The sequence below is a fragment of the Electrophorus electricus genome, chromosome 16, assembly GCF_013358815.1.
Source record: "Electrophorus electricus isolate fEleEle1 chromosome 16, fEleEle1.pri, whole genome shotgun sequence".
Taxonomy (NCBI): Eukaryota; Metazoa; Chordata; class Actinopteri; order Gymnotiformes; family Gymnotidae; genus Electrophorus; species Electrophorus electricus.
The window spans coordinates 16,649,361-16,665,232 of record NC_049550.1 but is presented as its reverse complement, the minus strand read 5'-3'; the positions used below and the strand labels follow the sequence as shown (position 1 = coordinate 16,665,232).

The window sequence follows — 15,872 nt, the reverse complement described above, 5'->3', positions numbered from 1 at the left end:
ATCTACACCAGTGAGATAACACTCTAACGGTTTTCTGGAGAGATACACCACACTTCACTATTTGGTAGCCTCTGGATATTATTCAGTCTTCTCATGGAGATCCAAAGAACACTTTGTAGTCTATGTGGCATCACTGAGACCCACATCAACCACATTTTCTGGTTGTGTTGAATGAGAACCTGCAAACACTTCAATCACAGACCTGTAAAACTTTAGAGAATTGTATTTCTGCTCAGTTTTGTTACTGAAGGTCGTTGTTACATTTTTAAAAAATGTAATCATATATTCCTCAGTACGCTCATGGACTGTCAAATTTGTGGAATTAAAATTCTGTAATAATTCTATGAAACAACATTCAATCTGAACACTCACTAGGTTGCACCCTGCTGCAGGAGAACAGGGTTTTAATTTTCAGAACATTTCCACTAGATGGCACTATTGCCTCTGTTTAGCACATGGGGACATTAATCAGCAACAGTGTAAGCTCCCCTAACTCATGTACATAAACTAAACCTTAACATTTTGCTGTTTATATTATTTAAGGGGAACATTTGGTTTCAACCAACATTATTTTACATTGAAGAGTACATACATTACGTGTAAGTTTGTCTATATATCATTTGCACTTTAAACATAATGTGAACATTATATATATATATATATATATATATATATATATATATATATATATATATATATATATATATATATGTACTTTAAACACTATGTGTATGTTTGTCTATATATTATATGTACTTTACACATTATGTGCACTTTGTCTTTACCACTTCCTATTCTCTGACTAATATTATTAATTACTTTTCCAAAGAGCATGGCACACCACTTCCTGTGGCGTGTGGTCCGACACTCTTTCAGTGTGAGCTGTTACCCTTTAATCTACTGCATGCTCCAGAAGCTTCAACAAACACTGAACACATTACATATTATTAATGTGAGGGATTCTGGATCAGGGTCCTAAATTCTTCCTTGCACACAGGCTGATCGAATATTGAGTCAAAGATGGAATTAGTTGTGTTGTCTGGGTCAGTGTTGTTGGAGCTGACCATGGTGATAAGCACTGTCATTTTGATTTATACTGAACAAAATCATACTGTCTGTTATTTGTTTAATTTTAATACTTTACCTCTCTATACAGAGACCACTGTGGTAAATGTAATAGGTTGTATTGCTGTAATGTAATTACTTACTCTTGTAATTAAGTAGAGTTACGCAATGCTTACATAAATCAGTTAACGAAACAACATGTACAGGTATACAGATGATCAGTTACACAGGTAATCAGTTACACAGGTGAACAGTAGTGAGCTGGTAAATGTAAGACACCTCTGAAGCTTTTAACTAAATGATCAATCTTCTTTAGACTAAGTTGATTGTGGTTAGTCTCTGGGCTCAGACTTATTACACGGAATCTTAATGATTATTTTTGAAGCCAAAATTCTGATAGACAGACTCTGGTTGGTTATTTTCAAAAGCAAAATTTGGTGAGATGTTTACATAATCTTCATTTATCTGAAAGGGATCAAATTAAAATGTAACAGTTGTAGATATGTGTCTAATGAATGACTGATGCAAATCATGTGATCATATTTTATCATGTGACTTTGTACCCACCTCTCTAGACTGTGTTACTGTCTCTGGGTCTGTAGGGAGAAAATGAGGGCAACAGAGAAAAAGTAGAGGTGTAGTAAAGCTGAGTGAGTATTAACACACTGAGTATTAACACACTGAGTATTAACAAACAGAGTATTAACACACTGAGTATTAACAAACTGAGTATTAACACTACTGAGTATTAACACACTGAGTATTAATATACTGAGTATTAACACACTGAGTATTAACACTACTGAGTATTAACAGACAGAGAATTAATACATTTAGTTTTAATACACTGATTATTACTACAGACTCCACAATTAGAATTTGTCCATAAGGGTTTTTTTGGTTGGTTTTTGCTCTGATCTCCCACTTCAGTATACTGGATTTGGGCTGAAACAGGTTTTCTACAATTATAGTGGATACTATAGGCATTAATTAAATGATACACACATTTATACCAGAAATCAGATAACAATCAAGATATAGATATAGTTCAAGATATAGTTGTGTGAAAGAAAACAACAAACAACTTTCCAGCATAAGGGTTTCCAATAAGAGATAAACCACTGATGAAATGGTACTGAAGAACAGAAAGGTCAAGCTACATGTTATAAAAAGCATATGTAAACATCTGTACTGTTCTACAACAGCGACTTCCACAAAGCATCTTAACTGCTCCCATCATCCAGATGTTTCAAGACTCTGTGTTTCTTTATCTTACAGGACGACAATGACCACAAACATACTGCTGTGTTCAGATGGAGCCTTTTTTAAAGCTAAAGAGTGGAATGATCTCGACTGGCCAGGACAAGAACCTGAACAGATTCCCACATGTAACTGATCATGTATCTGAATATTTATCTGAGCATGTATGCGAGTATGTTTCTCATTTTCTGAAGACAAGATTCCTGTGTGGTTCACCAACATAAACACCCCTGAATTCAAAAGGTCATTCTAAACCTTATTTCATAGTCACTGTGCTGCAGTGTCTACACACCAAACTCTTCACTAACGACTGAGTGTAATTCAGAATATGTTTAGCATATGGTCATCTTATGTTTGTAATTTAAAGTGCATTTTACCTTTTTTCTTTATTCTGTAGTAGACTGCTATAATCACACCAGCAGTTACCAACACTAAACCAGCAGCAATAGAGAAGTACACAGCCAGACCTGGAAATACTGTACAAGGAAATATGCACACAGAGAGCAAAAGGTCATGCAGTTCATGACCAGTACAGGCAACAAAATGCACTTTGCAGAGTTCATATTTTTTGGAACATTTTCAGCACTTTATATTGCACAAGTTGTGGTGAGCATACTCATTGTAAGAGAAGCACATACTGTATGTGTCAGAGAGAGCACACATTATAGGTACTGTACTGTACTGGAGCAATAACAAAGTTGAATCTCCCTCTGAACATTGACTGTGCATTTTTACAGCATGTTGTTTCTGTGGCCCACTTCTGTTATTCCCACCCATGACTGTGACAGAAAGGAGGGAACATGACACTCACTGACAGCATGATCACTGATGAAAACCTATGCCTACTGAAAGATATTATCATATTAACCGTGTATTGGTATTTTTTTTAATGATTATTTATTTATTTTGGGGGGGGGGGGTTTCCTCTAGCAGTAAGGCTGGGGTTATAGTTGTTGACATACAGATGCTACAGAGGTAGTGATGTACATGTATGCTTTGCTGTTATACTGTGTGTGTAAAGTGTGTAGGAATGAGTGTGTGAGGGCGAGGTGACAGGGATGTGTGGTATGATAGAGTCCCTTTAGTGATGTTATTCACGGCCCTGCCTGCCATCTAAACTGACAGAGAGGTTTTTAGCTTTTACTCTTTACCATAATTAATTCAGTTTCTATAAGTTTGTGGTGAGTTTTGTGTTTCACAGAAGCATATCCTTCCTATGTAATAGAGTGTAGTTTGCTATCCACTGAAATGGCTCAGGAACAGCTCACAGGAATCTACACCAGTGAGATTACACTCTAACGGTTTCAGGAAATATGCAAGTAGATACATTCCATTCATCTTAGAATTTAATGTTAATTATTTTATATAGATGCAGATGGAAGTATTAAAAGATGACATTACAGCTGAAACATTAAGTTTCTCAAAAATCCAGTGTTACTTAAATCTTACTTAGAGACAGTGGACAGGAGTTCACAACCATGTTCAGGAAAAAAAAAATTGTTTGTCAGTGGAAAACAATGATTACATTTAGCTAATGATCCTGTATGAATCACAGAGAACTGCAGGTAGAAAGCCATTATTACAGAGGGTTCATTTTAAAGAAGTGAATGCTACTGTAAAATGCTAAGGACAAACATCTCAGCTGGACAGGAGACATGACAGTTATAGAAAACAGAAGCTCTTCACACTCTAACCTGCAGTGGTCAGTTGCATGGTTCAAACTCATATGTAACCATGGCAACACTTCCTGTGTCTCTCTCTGGTCTATGGTGGTGCTGTGCTTGTTTTCTCTCTCATTATTTCTGTCTCTCTCTCATGTTAAAGAACTGCCAAACTCAAAGTGTATAAAAGCAGCCCAACATATATGAACCATTAAACTACTTGCCTACTTGGTCCATGTGAAGCTATTCATATCCACAGTGATTATTTGATTATATTTCTATATTCCTGTTGAGGTACTATTTAGCAGGATAGTATCAGTGTTTAAGAATATGTATATATTCTAATAGTAAGAATTAATTTATTGTCCCCTATCTTACACTGACCACTTTTAATCACACTCTGTGTATTGGTCAAGCAGTGTTTACACCGTCACTCACCGGTATATCCCTCCATCCTCTGATCTCAGATCAGTGATGGTAATATTGAAGACTCAGCCTTCTGTTACATCATCCAGAGAGAATTTTCTACAGCATTTAATGTTTAGTGTTTATTCAAAAAAGAAAAGCTTACAGTGAACAAGTACATGTGCAAATGAGAGTGGCCTTGCTCAGGGGCCCAACAGTGGTAACCTAGCAATGTTGTGGCTTAAAACAGCATAACCCCTTGTTAGGCATGTAAATAGATAGATGTCTACCTTCTATCTCTGCCTACCTCCAGATGACCATGTGGACTCAGTATACACCGATGTGCTGGGATCAGGTGTTGGAGGGGTGTAGGTGGAGTGTGAGACAATAACATTCATAGGTGTGTCTGAAAGACAGAAACAGACTTCTAAATTTCAAATATTTCTCATATTCAGTACACACAAAAATCTTGTTTTTTATGTATTATAAATCCCTACTTCACATAATCGCCTCAGTTAATCATCATCATCATCATCATCATCATCATCATCATCATCATCATCACCATCATCATAACTGTCGTTATCTGCTCATCACTCACCCACTTTAACCACTAACAGAATCTCTGTGTAGTCATCACGCAGTGTCTGCTCTGTCACACACCAGTATTTTCCTCCATCCTCAGATCTCAGATCAGTGATGGTAACAGTGAAGACTCTGGCTGCTGTGTCATCATTCAGAGAGAATCTCTCGTCTTTAGCAGATTTAGAATCAACAGGGATGTTCTTAGTCCAGAAAGTATAACACTCTCCTCTGCAGAGGTACTTCAAGTGGGTTTCATATCCAGACTTATAGGGGCATCTGATCTGAACTGAAAGGCCCTTGTATCCAGTTACTGTAGTTACAGCAGCAGTTCCAGCTGTAAAATAAATCATTGTGTTAGTAAGGTACAGAACATGCAGAAGATCCACTGTTATGACTATTCACTTCACTACCAAGTCCCTCTCTGTGTGGCAGGTAAACTAATAATGTGCTGAACCTGTCTGATGATAGTGAGCAGTAAATGGAACTCACCTGGGAATAGACTGGACAAGACGAGTATAAGTGTCCACATGTTGAACTGGGTGGTGAGAGTTCTGTGAGAACTGTCTCATAGTCTGACACGTCCCCCTTCAGTTCTCATCACTGCTTAAAGTGGTGTGTGTAACCAATCACCGCCTCTATTCTCTCTCATTTTTTCAGAGCTCTTCTCTCTGTCTTTGGATTTCTCATTTTGTTCTCTTTTCTCTCTTTCTATCTTTCTTTCAGAGTGTGACTGAACTGAGTTCACTGAGAGTGTGACGTAGTCCAAGATCAGGTGTAGTTTATATCTGGAGAGCCATCACCTAAGTCCTAATGTGACCTCACACACAGTGGTGAACACACTGATGTTAAACAATGATGTGAAGGAAGTCTTGGACATGTTTTGTCCAGGTGTTTTATAAACAATATGCATGTTCAGAAAAACAAAAAACCCACAGTGAGCTCCTGCCACTTCCTTTTTCTTTTTCTCAGACTCATTTCTAAGCCTCCCTGCACCTTTTCCTGTGTGTGTCATTATTTCATATATATACTGTTGTGCTTTCCTTTACTTTAGACTTTTTGCTTTACTGTACATCAGACCAAAGCAGCAACTGTATTGTATGTGTCTGTGTTGCTATGACAAAGACTAAGGTCTCAGATGCTGTCTGTCCTAAATAGTCTGCCGTAATGACGAACTCATCTTATTTATTTGTTTGTTTCCATTTAGGTTAAAAAAGATTCATGTTTTGTTTGACACATTGTCACAAACAAAGAGCTGTACAGTTATTGGTAGCTGGTTCCACAGTTGTACACTCTGCTGCACCACTGTGCCATTTAGTGGTAAAAACATTTTATGCAACCTGGCATTGCTAAATGGGCCCTCTGTCTGGTCCCCATTCCCCTGTAGCAATTTTACCCAGTAGAGTTTAATGTATCCAAACTTCAAACTTTCACTTATCTGACACATTTATATAGTACCTTTCTCAACACAAGGACTCTTTACAGACAGAAACCAGCATGTTACAATCAAATCACTCACACACCTATGAGAAGCAGGGACTGTACCCCCTAGAGAAGGGGGGGAGGTTAAGATATTCCCAGTTAGTCAAAGGTCCATGCCACAGTACAGCATACCAGTACTGCCATCTAGAGTTCAGTGAGCATCACTGCAGCTGCAGTACGAGTACAGCTGCAGTAGAGTATGTCTACCCACTTAATCTCTGAGTGCAACAGGTTTGTCAGCATAGACTGTATAGCCTAATAACGTATCATGTCTTTCTGAGGAAAAATAATCACACAGTAAAATGAGGTTTTACTTGTGTGTGTTTTTCCTCATCTGAATGGTGTGAGTGCAATGAATTTTATGGCAGGGATTTATTAGGCGTGGTGTGGAAATAAACTAAAATATCATGAATTGTATTGATGAAGTGATTTATGCACATGTGTGATGGTGACCACGTTAAATGTCAGTGAAGCCCTTTGTGCTTGTAATGCAGAACCAGATTTTCCGCTCATTGTATTTTACTTTATTCAAGTTCAAAGTTCAAAGTTCAAAGAGGTTTTATTGTCATTTCAGCTATATACAAGTACACAACAAAAACGAGACAATGTTCCTCCAGGACCATGGTGCAACACAAAACAACAGTGCAACAGACAACATGCTACACAAGTGCAAACAGTACAATATAGTGCAAAAATGTCATTAAATAAACAATAAGAAATACAGGATAGGACAAATACAAAATGAGTAGACAATGCAATTATTTAGTCCAGTACACAGTACTGGGCATATGTAAAGCCAGTTGTGCATAGGAAACAGTGACATGCTACCCTGAACATAGCAGTCACCGGTAGCAGCCAGAACAGTTCAGAGTACAGTGCTGGTTTAGTACAGCAAGTAGGATAATGTGCAAGACTGCAACAGGAGTGCATAGTTTATTTGTGTGAGGTTTGACTTCAGCACTAGTCCGATGCAGAACAATGAGTGAGTGTGTGTATATGTATGTACATTTATGGTTGTTAAATTGCATTAATAAACCTGTAGTTTATTGACACCAGTGATGTTGCTTTTTAAAAGGCCTAAGGTGGTACCTGTTACAATAGACTCCCTTGTAAATATGCTCTGGTCAGTTCAGCAGGAGTAGGGTGTGGCTGCCAGTTGTGCTGAACTGGGTGTGTCTGTCTGTGATTTTGGAATAACTAAGTACTGAGGGAAGTGTTTTGTGTTATGCAGAGTTTAAAATATACAGTCAACTTCTCCTATTTTCCCTCACTTTGTCATTTTTCTTTAATTCACACACACACACACACACACACACACACACACACACACACACACACACACACACACACACACACAGACACACACACACACACACACACACACACACACACACACACACATATGCGCATGCACACACATACACATACAGTAGGCATACATTTCACATCATTTCTTGTTAGAGTCTGTCCTAGACACCCTGTTATTAGATCCACTTGGACAATTTCTTTTAGCTTGTAAAAGGTTTTTTACACACGAAAACCTTTAATATATCAGAAAGCATATTAATATAAAAAGCATATTATTTCCACCAGATGGCACTGTTTCCTCCTGAACTCATCAAGTAAATTCCACTGCCACAAAAACAGAACAAATAGAATAACATTTACATACATGATACATGTATATTATTATATTATTACTGAGAGCCCTGTGTGCAGAATCAGCTCACTGGCAAAAGTTCCTTTGAGAGTTTTAAACAGTGCAGTACTGCCAGCTCCACAAGTTGAGTAAGGAGATCCGAATACCTACACACATTTACTCTTCTCCTCCTCACACTTACCCTGAGTGTCTTCTTCTCCCCACACTTACTCTGAGTGTCTTCTGCTCACAATTTCTCTGAGTGTCTTCTGCTCACAATTACTCTGTGGCTTGCACCTCCCCAGATCAGCCGTGCATAGACTGTTATGATAGCTATGCAGTTTCTAAGGGAAAAGTTTTTCTGAGTTGTCAACTGTTTGCAGCCTTTAAATGGATGATTAAATGAGCCGTTGTTCAGTCTTATGTGTTGCTCTGTTGATGACTATGGACAGACTGGGTTTTTTGGTTACACTTAGAAGGTCATGTTGGAGTAAATCACAGAGTCCTCAGCTTCACTGGAGTTTAGTGCGTGGGTTGTGCTTTGCTAAGACACGTTTACAGTGCAGTATGTGATGGAGTCAGACGGTTCATCTACACTGGAGTAGATTACAGTGTGTGAAGACCCCACTGTGGTGTAGACAGTGGTGAGTGTGGACGTTACTGCAGTTCTCAGCTCCTGATCTTCAATCTCCTGATAGATGCACTCATTCTGCAGAAGAACAATTTGTGTAAAGATTCTATCTATGTTCATCAATACAGTCAAGCTAAAGTATGTTGAAACCTTCTACATTACTGTGGAATTGTTATAGCACAAATATTGTAGCTATAGAGAAGTTTGCATAGTACCACTTTATTCAGTGTTCTGCAGCCATTTTAAATGCATATCTAGTCTCCTTAATAGATTGAGTGTCCTTCAGAAACATTAACAAAATTCTGGGAGAGAGTAGGTATACAACAGTATTAGCATCACATTTGACTTTGTCCTCAGTACTGTCCCTGTCCACTGGATGGCATGTGCTTTAGATCAAGGCCTGATACCTGTCTAGTGCTGATTGGCATTGAACCTACAAGGATCAGCTCTGTCATGCCTGCAAAACAACAAGAGAAGTTATATTATTATCAGATAGCAATGTACAGAGTGTATTTTTCTGTGTGTGTGTGTGTGTGTGTGTGTGTGTGTGTGTGTGTGTGTGTGAGTGTGTGTGTGTGTGAATATGTGTGTGTGTGTGTGTGTGTGTGTGAGTGTGTGTGTGTGTGTGTGTGTGTGTGTGTGTGTGTGTGTGTGTGTGTGTGTGTGTGTGTGTTTTTTGTGTGTGTGTGTATGTGTGTGTGTGTGAGCCCATGTATTTAACTAAAATGGCACCATGCATCCTTAGGCTGGAGGTCTTAGTTTATAAAAGTTTTATGTGTGTAAAAAACACATGCGAAATTGATAAAACGCAGAAATACCTGTTTAAGTTGATCTTCCTAATCCACTCAGCTTTAAAAATGAGAAACATTTAGTACACACAAATATCTTCTTTACACATGTATTTAAATACATGTTGTCATTTGTGTAGCTTGTTTTTTATAAATCATCTGCAAGACTTATTATTATTATTTTAGTGGTAATGGTTGACTTCTTGTAATGCCTGACAGCTGATGTTGATCATTATTAAAGACCTCTATTCACTGAATGATGCTGCTAGTAGTTTGGCTTAGAAGAAGGACAAATTGTTTCTCAGTTGTTTATAATTGCACCAGAGGTTATTGAAGCATTCTGAGGTCAAATTGTTATCATCAGTACTGAAAAATTGCCCAAGGACCAATCTGGATTTAAATCTTGATTCTCAACCCAGCTGTTTTCATAGAGAATATACAATGCATCCAGAAAGTACACTTGCCTTTTTCCACAATTTGTTATGTTACAGCATTATTCCAAAATTAAATTCATTTTTTCCTCATAATTCTACACACAATACCCCATAAGGACAAAGTGAAAAAAAGTTAGTTTGGAATTTTTGCAAATATTCACAGCCTTTGCCATGACACTCAAAACTGAGATCAGGTGCATCCAGTTTCCACTGATCATCCTTAATAGAACTGTAGCCTTTATACCAAGATAGACCTAGTACCAGAGTAAGTGCTACATAGATTATAGTTACCCCACCACCCACAAATTAAAACAAATATAATAATAATAATAATAACCTGTAACAATAACCTGCTGTACAGTACTAGGATTTCATTCTATGAGTAAATGACAAAGCACTTTTGTAAGTTGCTCGGGATATGAAGCATCTGCTAAATGCCGCTATATGTAATAATAATAATAATAATAATAATAATAATAAATGTCCTGGAGTGCAGTCAAATGGAGGTGATAACCCCATCAACATGGTTATGTGTCCTAATAAAGTGACCACTAAATGTATAATACTGTAAATAATAATGGTTTCAACCTGCAATACTTATAATATGAACTTATATGCTAAAATTAGTATTTCCAAAATAAATTAAAGTTTACTTATCATCATGTAACGATCTTTGCGATGATGAGGGACTATCTTCATTCTTTTGCATTTACTGAATGTCATTTTTCTTTTCAAAAGGCGTTCCCTTTGTAAACATTTTATAGCTTTTAGTGGAGTCTTCTTTGTCTCCATAATGTAAACCTTCCGAATCTATTTATTTATCATATTTGTCATAGCTGTTCACACCATAGGAGGTATGCATCACATATACTGAACTAGTGTGAAGACACCAGAAGTCATTCTGTCTCAGACACTAGAGCTCCTACAGTCTACTCTACTGTCAGTCTACCACAAACCCCTCTGGTCCCTCCCAAGCTGTTTATGACCAAGTCCAATTACCCACAAACCTCTGTGATCTTACACATACTGGTTCTGCTACTGCTCCACTACGTCAAACTCCTCCTGATCAGGACACTTGTTGTACAGCTCAATTACCCACACTTCTCTCTGATTCCTCAGTGTGTGATACAAATCAGTCAGAAGGGTTGTTTGCAGAAGCTCAAACTTATGCATCAGTGAAGTTTTGAGAATGCAGACAGTTTTTAATGATGCTGTGACCAGGGAGACCTCCAAGGAGGACTCGTGTGAATATTCCACTGTTAATCATGTCACAGGATGGGTCTACGCTTGCATTTTTAATTGGTTACCTTGCATTCTTTCATGTTTTTATGAAGACTGTGTAAGGGAGAGGGGAGGGGCTGGGGATGAGAGCTGGAAGTACAAGTCACCAGTGTGCTGCCCTGTCTGTTAGCTGCAGCACTGTCAGTGGTACGGGGGCAGAGAAACAGCAGCATGTTTGTGTGGATTCTGACTGGATCATTTGAATGCTTCTAGAAGCCAAAATAAGAATCATACAATCAATCAACCAATCAATTATTTACAAGAAGATAAGGCCAGTCGGCCCGTGTTTGTCACGGAGCCTGTTCTGAGCCTGTACTGCCATTTAGAGCACAAAGCGAGTAAGTTACAGTGAGCACCGTAGTAGAAATACATGACTCATTAGAAACAGGGGCGATTCTAGGATTAGAGCTTTGTACATTTTAAAATTATTTTGGACCAGCATTCCCAGACTTGGGAATGACTGACTTTTTGCAGCCACCATACCACAGACACACATACTGTAACTGATGTGTGCATGAGCGCATGTGATCAGTGCAGCTACTGCACGGCTTCTGGGAGAACAGGGCGGGGGAAGAGTAGGAGAGAGAAAGTGGATCATATAATTCACGAATGAAGGGACGACTGCTTTATTTTCATTGTTAATATATTATGTTTAAACCATATATCTTTTATGGTTTTAACATTTTTTCCAGAGACAAACTTCTGATCTACTTAAAGCCCACCTAAACAGAGCAGGACTGTTAAGTAAAGAAGACTGTAAATTTCTTCCTGAGAAACTAGTATGTCACTGCAAACATCTGAACACATAAAACTGTGAGAATGACTGAGAATATCACGTAAAGCTGATGTCTGAGCTCCCAATCTATAACTGTATGCAGTATCCACTTGGGGTCTTTTCTTTGGAATAAATGCAGCTGAGGCTTATAGCTGTTCTTACATGCCAGACTTTGTAATGGATTTTCCACAATATGAGAGTCAATTATGAAAATCTGATAAGTATTCTAATCAACTAACAATTATTAATAATCACTGCATATCCTGGCACTTAATATGCCAATCAAAGGGGACCTACATGAGATATTTTGCTATTCTAATATTAGCCTGTCTGATAAAACATCAGTTAAAGAGAGTGTGAGATGGATAAATGATAAATTTGTGACACATGTCTCTATATGATGATAGAGTCCTGATCTGCTACATATCTGATGGTCACTGTGAAGATTGCTTTGTTCTGGTCAGTACTGGTGAGCTGAATCAGACTGATAACCTGATCATTGGATATTTGATTTAATTAAAATGTGTGCAAAGTTTACAGCTTTGTTTGTGTTTGAGCCAGTGTGTTATCTTTGTAGTTGGAGTCATTCAGTATCTAGATCTGAATTGTGATGGCCCATATTTGATGTAAATAATGTAAATAATGCACTACAATGTAAATAATGTGCTTAGACTGTTGTGCCGTATTGGCAGCAGCAGTGGGCGGGGCTAAACCCTCAGTGGCTCTATTGAACCATCAATTATGTGCAAAGGGCTCTGAGGGTCACGTGATGTCCACACCACCGTGGCTCAGTAGCACAAAACATCCAGGAGTTCCATTGTTCCCCACTAGATGGCGGAACACATTTCTTCATTGAATGAGTCTTTACTTCCTTAGTTCATAATGTCTATGTGATACACAAAGGCAGCTTTCATAATTTTCATAAAAGAAATTGGAGATTTCAGCTTAAATAAACTCTGTTTAAATAGTCTCTGCTCTTTTTATTGGTAATATTTGAAGGGATTAAATATGTACACAACAGAAATAAGAAAATTACATTATTTTATTTGAGACTGAAACATTTTCTAGACCTTTATGTCTACAGGTTAACCAGAGGAAGGGTGTTTTCAGCTGATCAACCGTGTGAGTTTTAGAGGTTTTCCAGTTCCCACCAGTGTCACTGTGAGGTTTTCACTAATCCAACGTCTGTTTTGTTATCAATAATTCTAAACCTTATCCCTCATTCCAGGAAATTATATGATCTCAAACAACTGTTGTTGCATGAGATCAGAGATCAGACTACCTCAAACTTGCAATAGTCACAAAGCACTCTGGGAAATAGTTGTCAGGAAGTGACACACTTGTTACAAACCACATAGTGAACAGCTCATGAGGGAAAATAAGAAATAAAACAAAAACTTTAAAAATGTCTGTAAAGACATGAGGTTTCCAAACATCAAATTTGGGATGAGCTCTTAAAGTGGTTCTCAAGAAGATCAAAATGTTCTATAAAACAGTAAATATTCTTATTTCAGCAGTATGCCGAAAGGTGGTGAGATCATTTAGAAAATGTATGAAACAACCGAAGAAATATGGTACAGTGAGCAAGTTCTGTGAAGGAAGCTGACCTGAAGAAAATACAGTGCAGCATGAAATCAACAATTACGTACAGAAGATACAGTTCAGAACATTTGAGCAGGGATGGATATTGCACTCAAAGGAATATCAAAAAAATTATCAGTAACTTGTAAGTCAGGCTTATTACAGATTTTAACTTGAAGTACACAACTATTTAAAATTATTCCATTCTGCAGAATCAGAGCAGAGAATTGAAATGGCTTTTTTGGGTTTCTGTATGCAGGAGATATGTATTAAAAGTAAGTGAGCAGCTCAAAGCATCCAAAGAAGTAGATGCAGTTACAATACATCATAATATTAATGAGTACATTGTTTGTTCAAGTTTCCCAGGACAGTATACTAAAGGGCTGTAGCATATGTGAAATAATGATTACACAGGAAGTGGGTAAGAACTTTTTACTGCATGTGTTATTAATACAAGGTATGAGATCCAAAGCTATAATGACGCTACTCCTCTATGTCACAATTAGTGTAAACATGGTGGTGTGGACAAACCATCATTTCTGTGATTAAAACTGTTATTGGTTAAAATGTTAAAATGGGGGATGAGGCCAATGAAATTCCAGTTCTTCTTCCTCCTCTGCTTATTTATAATATAAATGTATTCTAACATTCTAGAAATACAAAAATATAAGTAAATAATCACTGTCACACCAGAACCACAGAAAGGGCATGAACACAAGACTCAGATACATAAAGGCAGTCAAAACCAGACTGTCTCTACTGTCTTGGTAAAGTAGAGAAGGGTGGAGTGCAGGGTGTATGGGATGGAGAACTCATCCTGGTCTAGACCTCTTCATGACAGGGTGTGCAAGTGTGGAGGGACAGTCCCCTTGACTGCCGAGCTGAGAGAGAGAGAGAGAGTGAGAGCGAGAGAGAGAGAGAGAGAGAGAGAGAGAGAGAGAGAGGGAGAGAGAGAGAGAGAGAGGAGAGAAGAGAGAGAGAGAGAACAAAAATAGTTTTAGATGCATGTTTCTCTCTCTCTTAATGCCATTCTATTTTTTCACTGCCCTCAAAAATAGAAATGAGTTTTGTTTTTTTTTTGTTTTTTTTTCATGAGTTAAGCCATAAGAAGATGAACAGAGTTAGTAAGCCCAGATACAGGGGCAGGGACCTACATAGACAGACACACACAATCTCGAACACACATCTAATCTAGGAGTTGGAGTCAGCAAACATAAAGCTGAACTCAGAATGAAGATTCTTCTCATCTTCACACGGCACCTGATTTCAGGTATGAAAATTAACCTTTAATCATTATTATCAGCAGGGTCAAATATAGTCTTTGTTTAAAGATGAGACTTAAAGAGTTAACACAAACTCAAAGATAGTTTGATTAGCAGTTCATTGCCACTGTGTGTTGACTGAATCAGAACTGCATTTTGAAATGTGTAAAACAGGAAGATCAGAAGCCTCACTGTGGAAGTCAAGAAAAGGTACCAGTGTGGAGCTGATGTATACTCGTAGTCACATTTGTTCTAAGTGAAGCACACATTTAAATTATAACCAGGATATTACTAAATAAAACCCAAATGGGAAGATACTCTAACCTTTCACCTTCTTAGAAATATGATATTGGCATGTTGCCAAACAGCTGTAGTTTACTACAGGACAACAAAAACGAGTAAGTGCTGAATCCAGCAGCAGCTGGAGACACTTCCTCTTGATACCTGTGAGTAACATCTACAGGAAAGAGCAATCCTTGTGTTAGCAACAAAAGATGCATGGGTGACACTACAGCAGTACAGTTTCTGAAGATGAGCAATAGAACAGTGACAGAATGAATTTTAAATATGGTAACCACAAAGACCTCATAGAAACATATATATATATATATATTTTTCCACTTTTACTTGGAAGTCTCTGAGCCACTGGAGTTTCTGAGCCACAGAAGTCCTGAGTGTCCTTATGACAGTGTGGGACACTACTAATCAGGCTTGATGCCCAACAGCTGGGGTAGATTTATATAAGCCCAGTGACACAGTCACTCAGTGTTGGGTCTTTGCTAAAGTTTTGATCCAAGCTCCTAGCTGGTAACTCTGGGTATGGAGGTCTGTGAGCCCTTGTGCTACACCTCACTTCTGCGCTGTGAGGGTGTCTGTGTTTTTTACATGTCCCCTCCCTTCTCCAGTTTTCCCCTCTCAAGTCTGGTTCTCTCCCAAGGCTCCCCTTAGCCACTAATGTTCCTCTCTGTTTTCTGTTTTTGTTTGGGAAGTTTCAGAGTTTGGTTTTCCCCAGTGCATCGGGGCTAC

At 38.1% G+C, this 15,872-nt stretch overlaps 1 protein-coding gene and 1 long non-coding RNA gene across 3 annotated transcripts in view; both read right to left on the bottom strand.

Annotated features, from left to right (window-relative positions):
• Positions 1–1,239: 1,239 nt before the first annotated feature.
• Positions 1,240–15,872, bottom strand: part of LOC118242725 (CMRF35-like molecule 5) — a 90,302-nt gene continuing 75,669 nt past the window's right edge. Inside the window, exons 1-5 of one of the 2 annotated variants that reach the window (XM_035535058.1) lie at positions 5,466–5,553; positions 4,993–5,310; positions 4,699–4,797; positions 1,633–1,661; positions 1,240–1,530 (exon numbers count right to left, since the gene is read on the bottom strand). In XM_035535058.1, the coding sequence (XP_035390951.1) occupies positions 1,432–1,530; positions 1,633–1,661; positions 4,699–4,797; positions 4,993–5,310; positions 5,466–5,505 (585 nt within the window). In that variant the 5' untranslated portion in view covers positions 5,506–5,553 and the 3' untranslated portion in view covers positions 1,240–1,431. Of the gene's footprint in view, positions 1,531–1,632; positions 1,662–4,698; positions 4,798–4,992; positions 5,311–5,465; positions 5,554–15,872 lie in introns of those variants that run through there. The other variant, XM_035535057.1, reaches the window with a different exon arrangement.
• Positions 8,771–9,571, bottom strand: LOC118242730. Its single transcript, XR_004777013.1, has 3 exons — positions 9,544–9,571; positions 9,133–9,182; positions 8,771–8,803 (listed from the first exon to the last, which is right to left on the bottom strand). It is a non-coding gene; the product is annotated as an uncharacterized LOC118242730 (long non-coding RNA).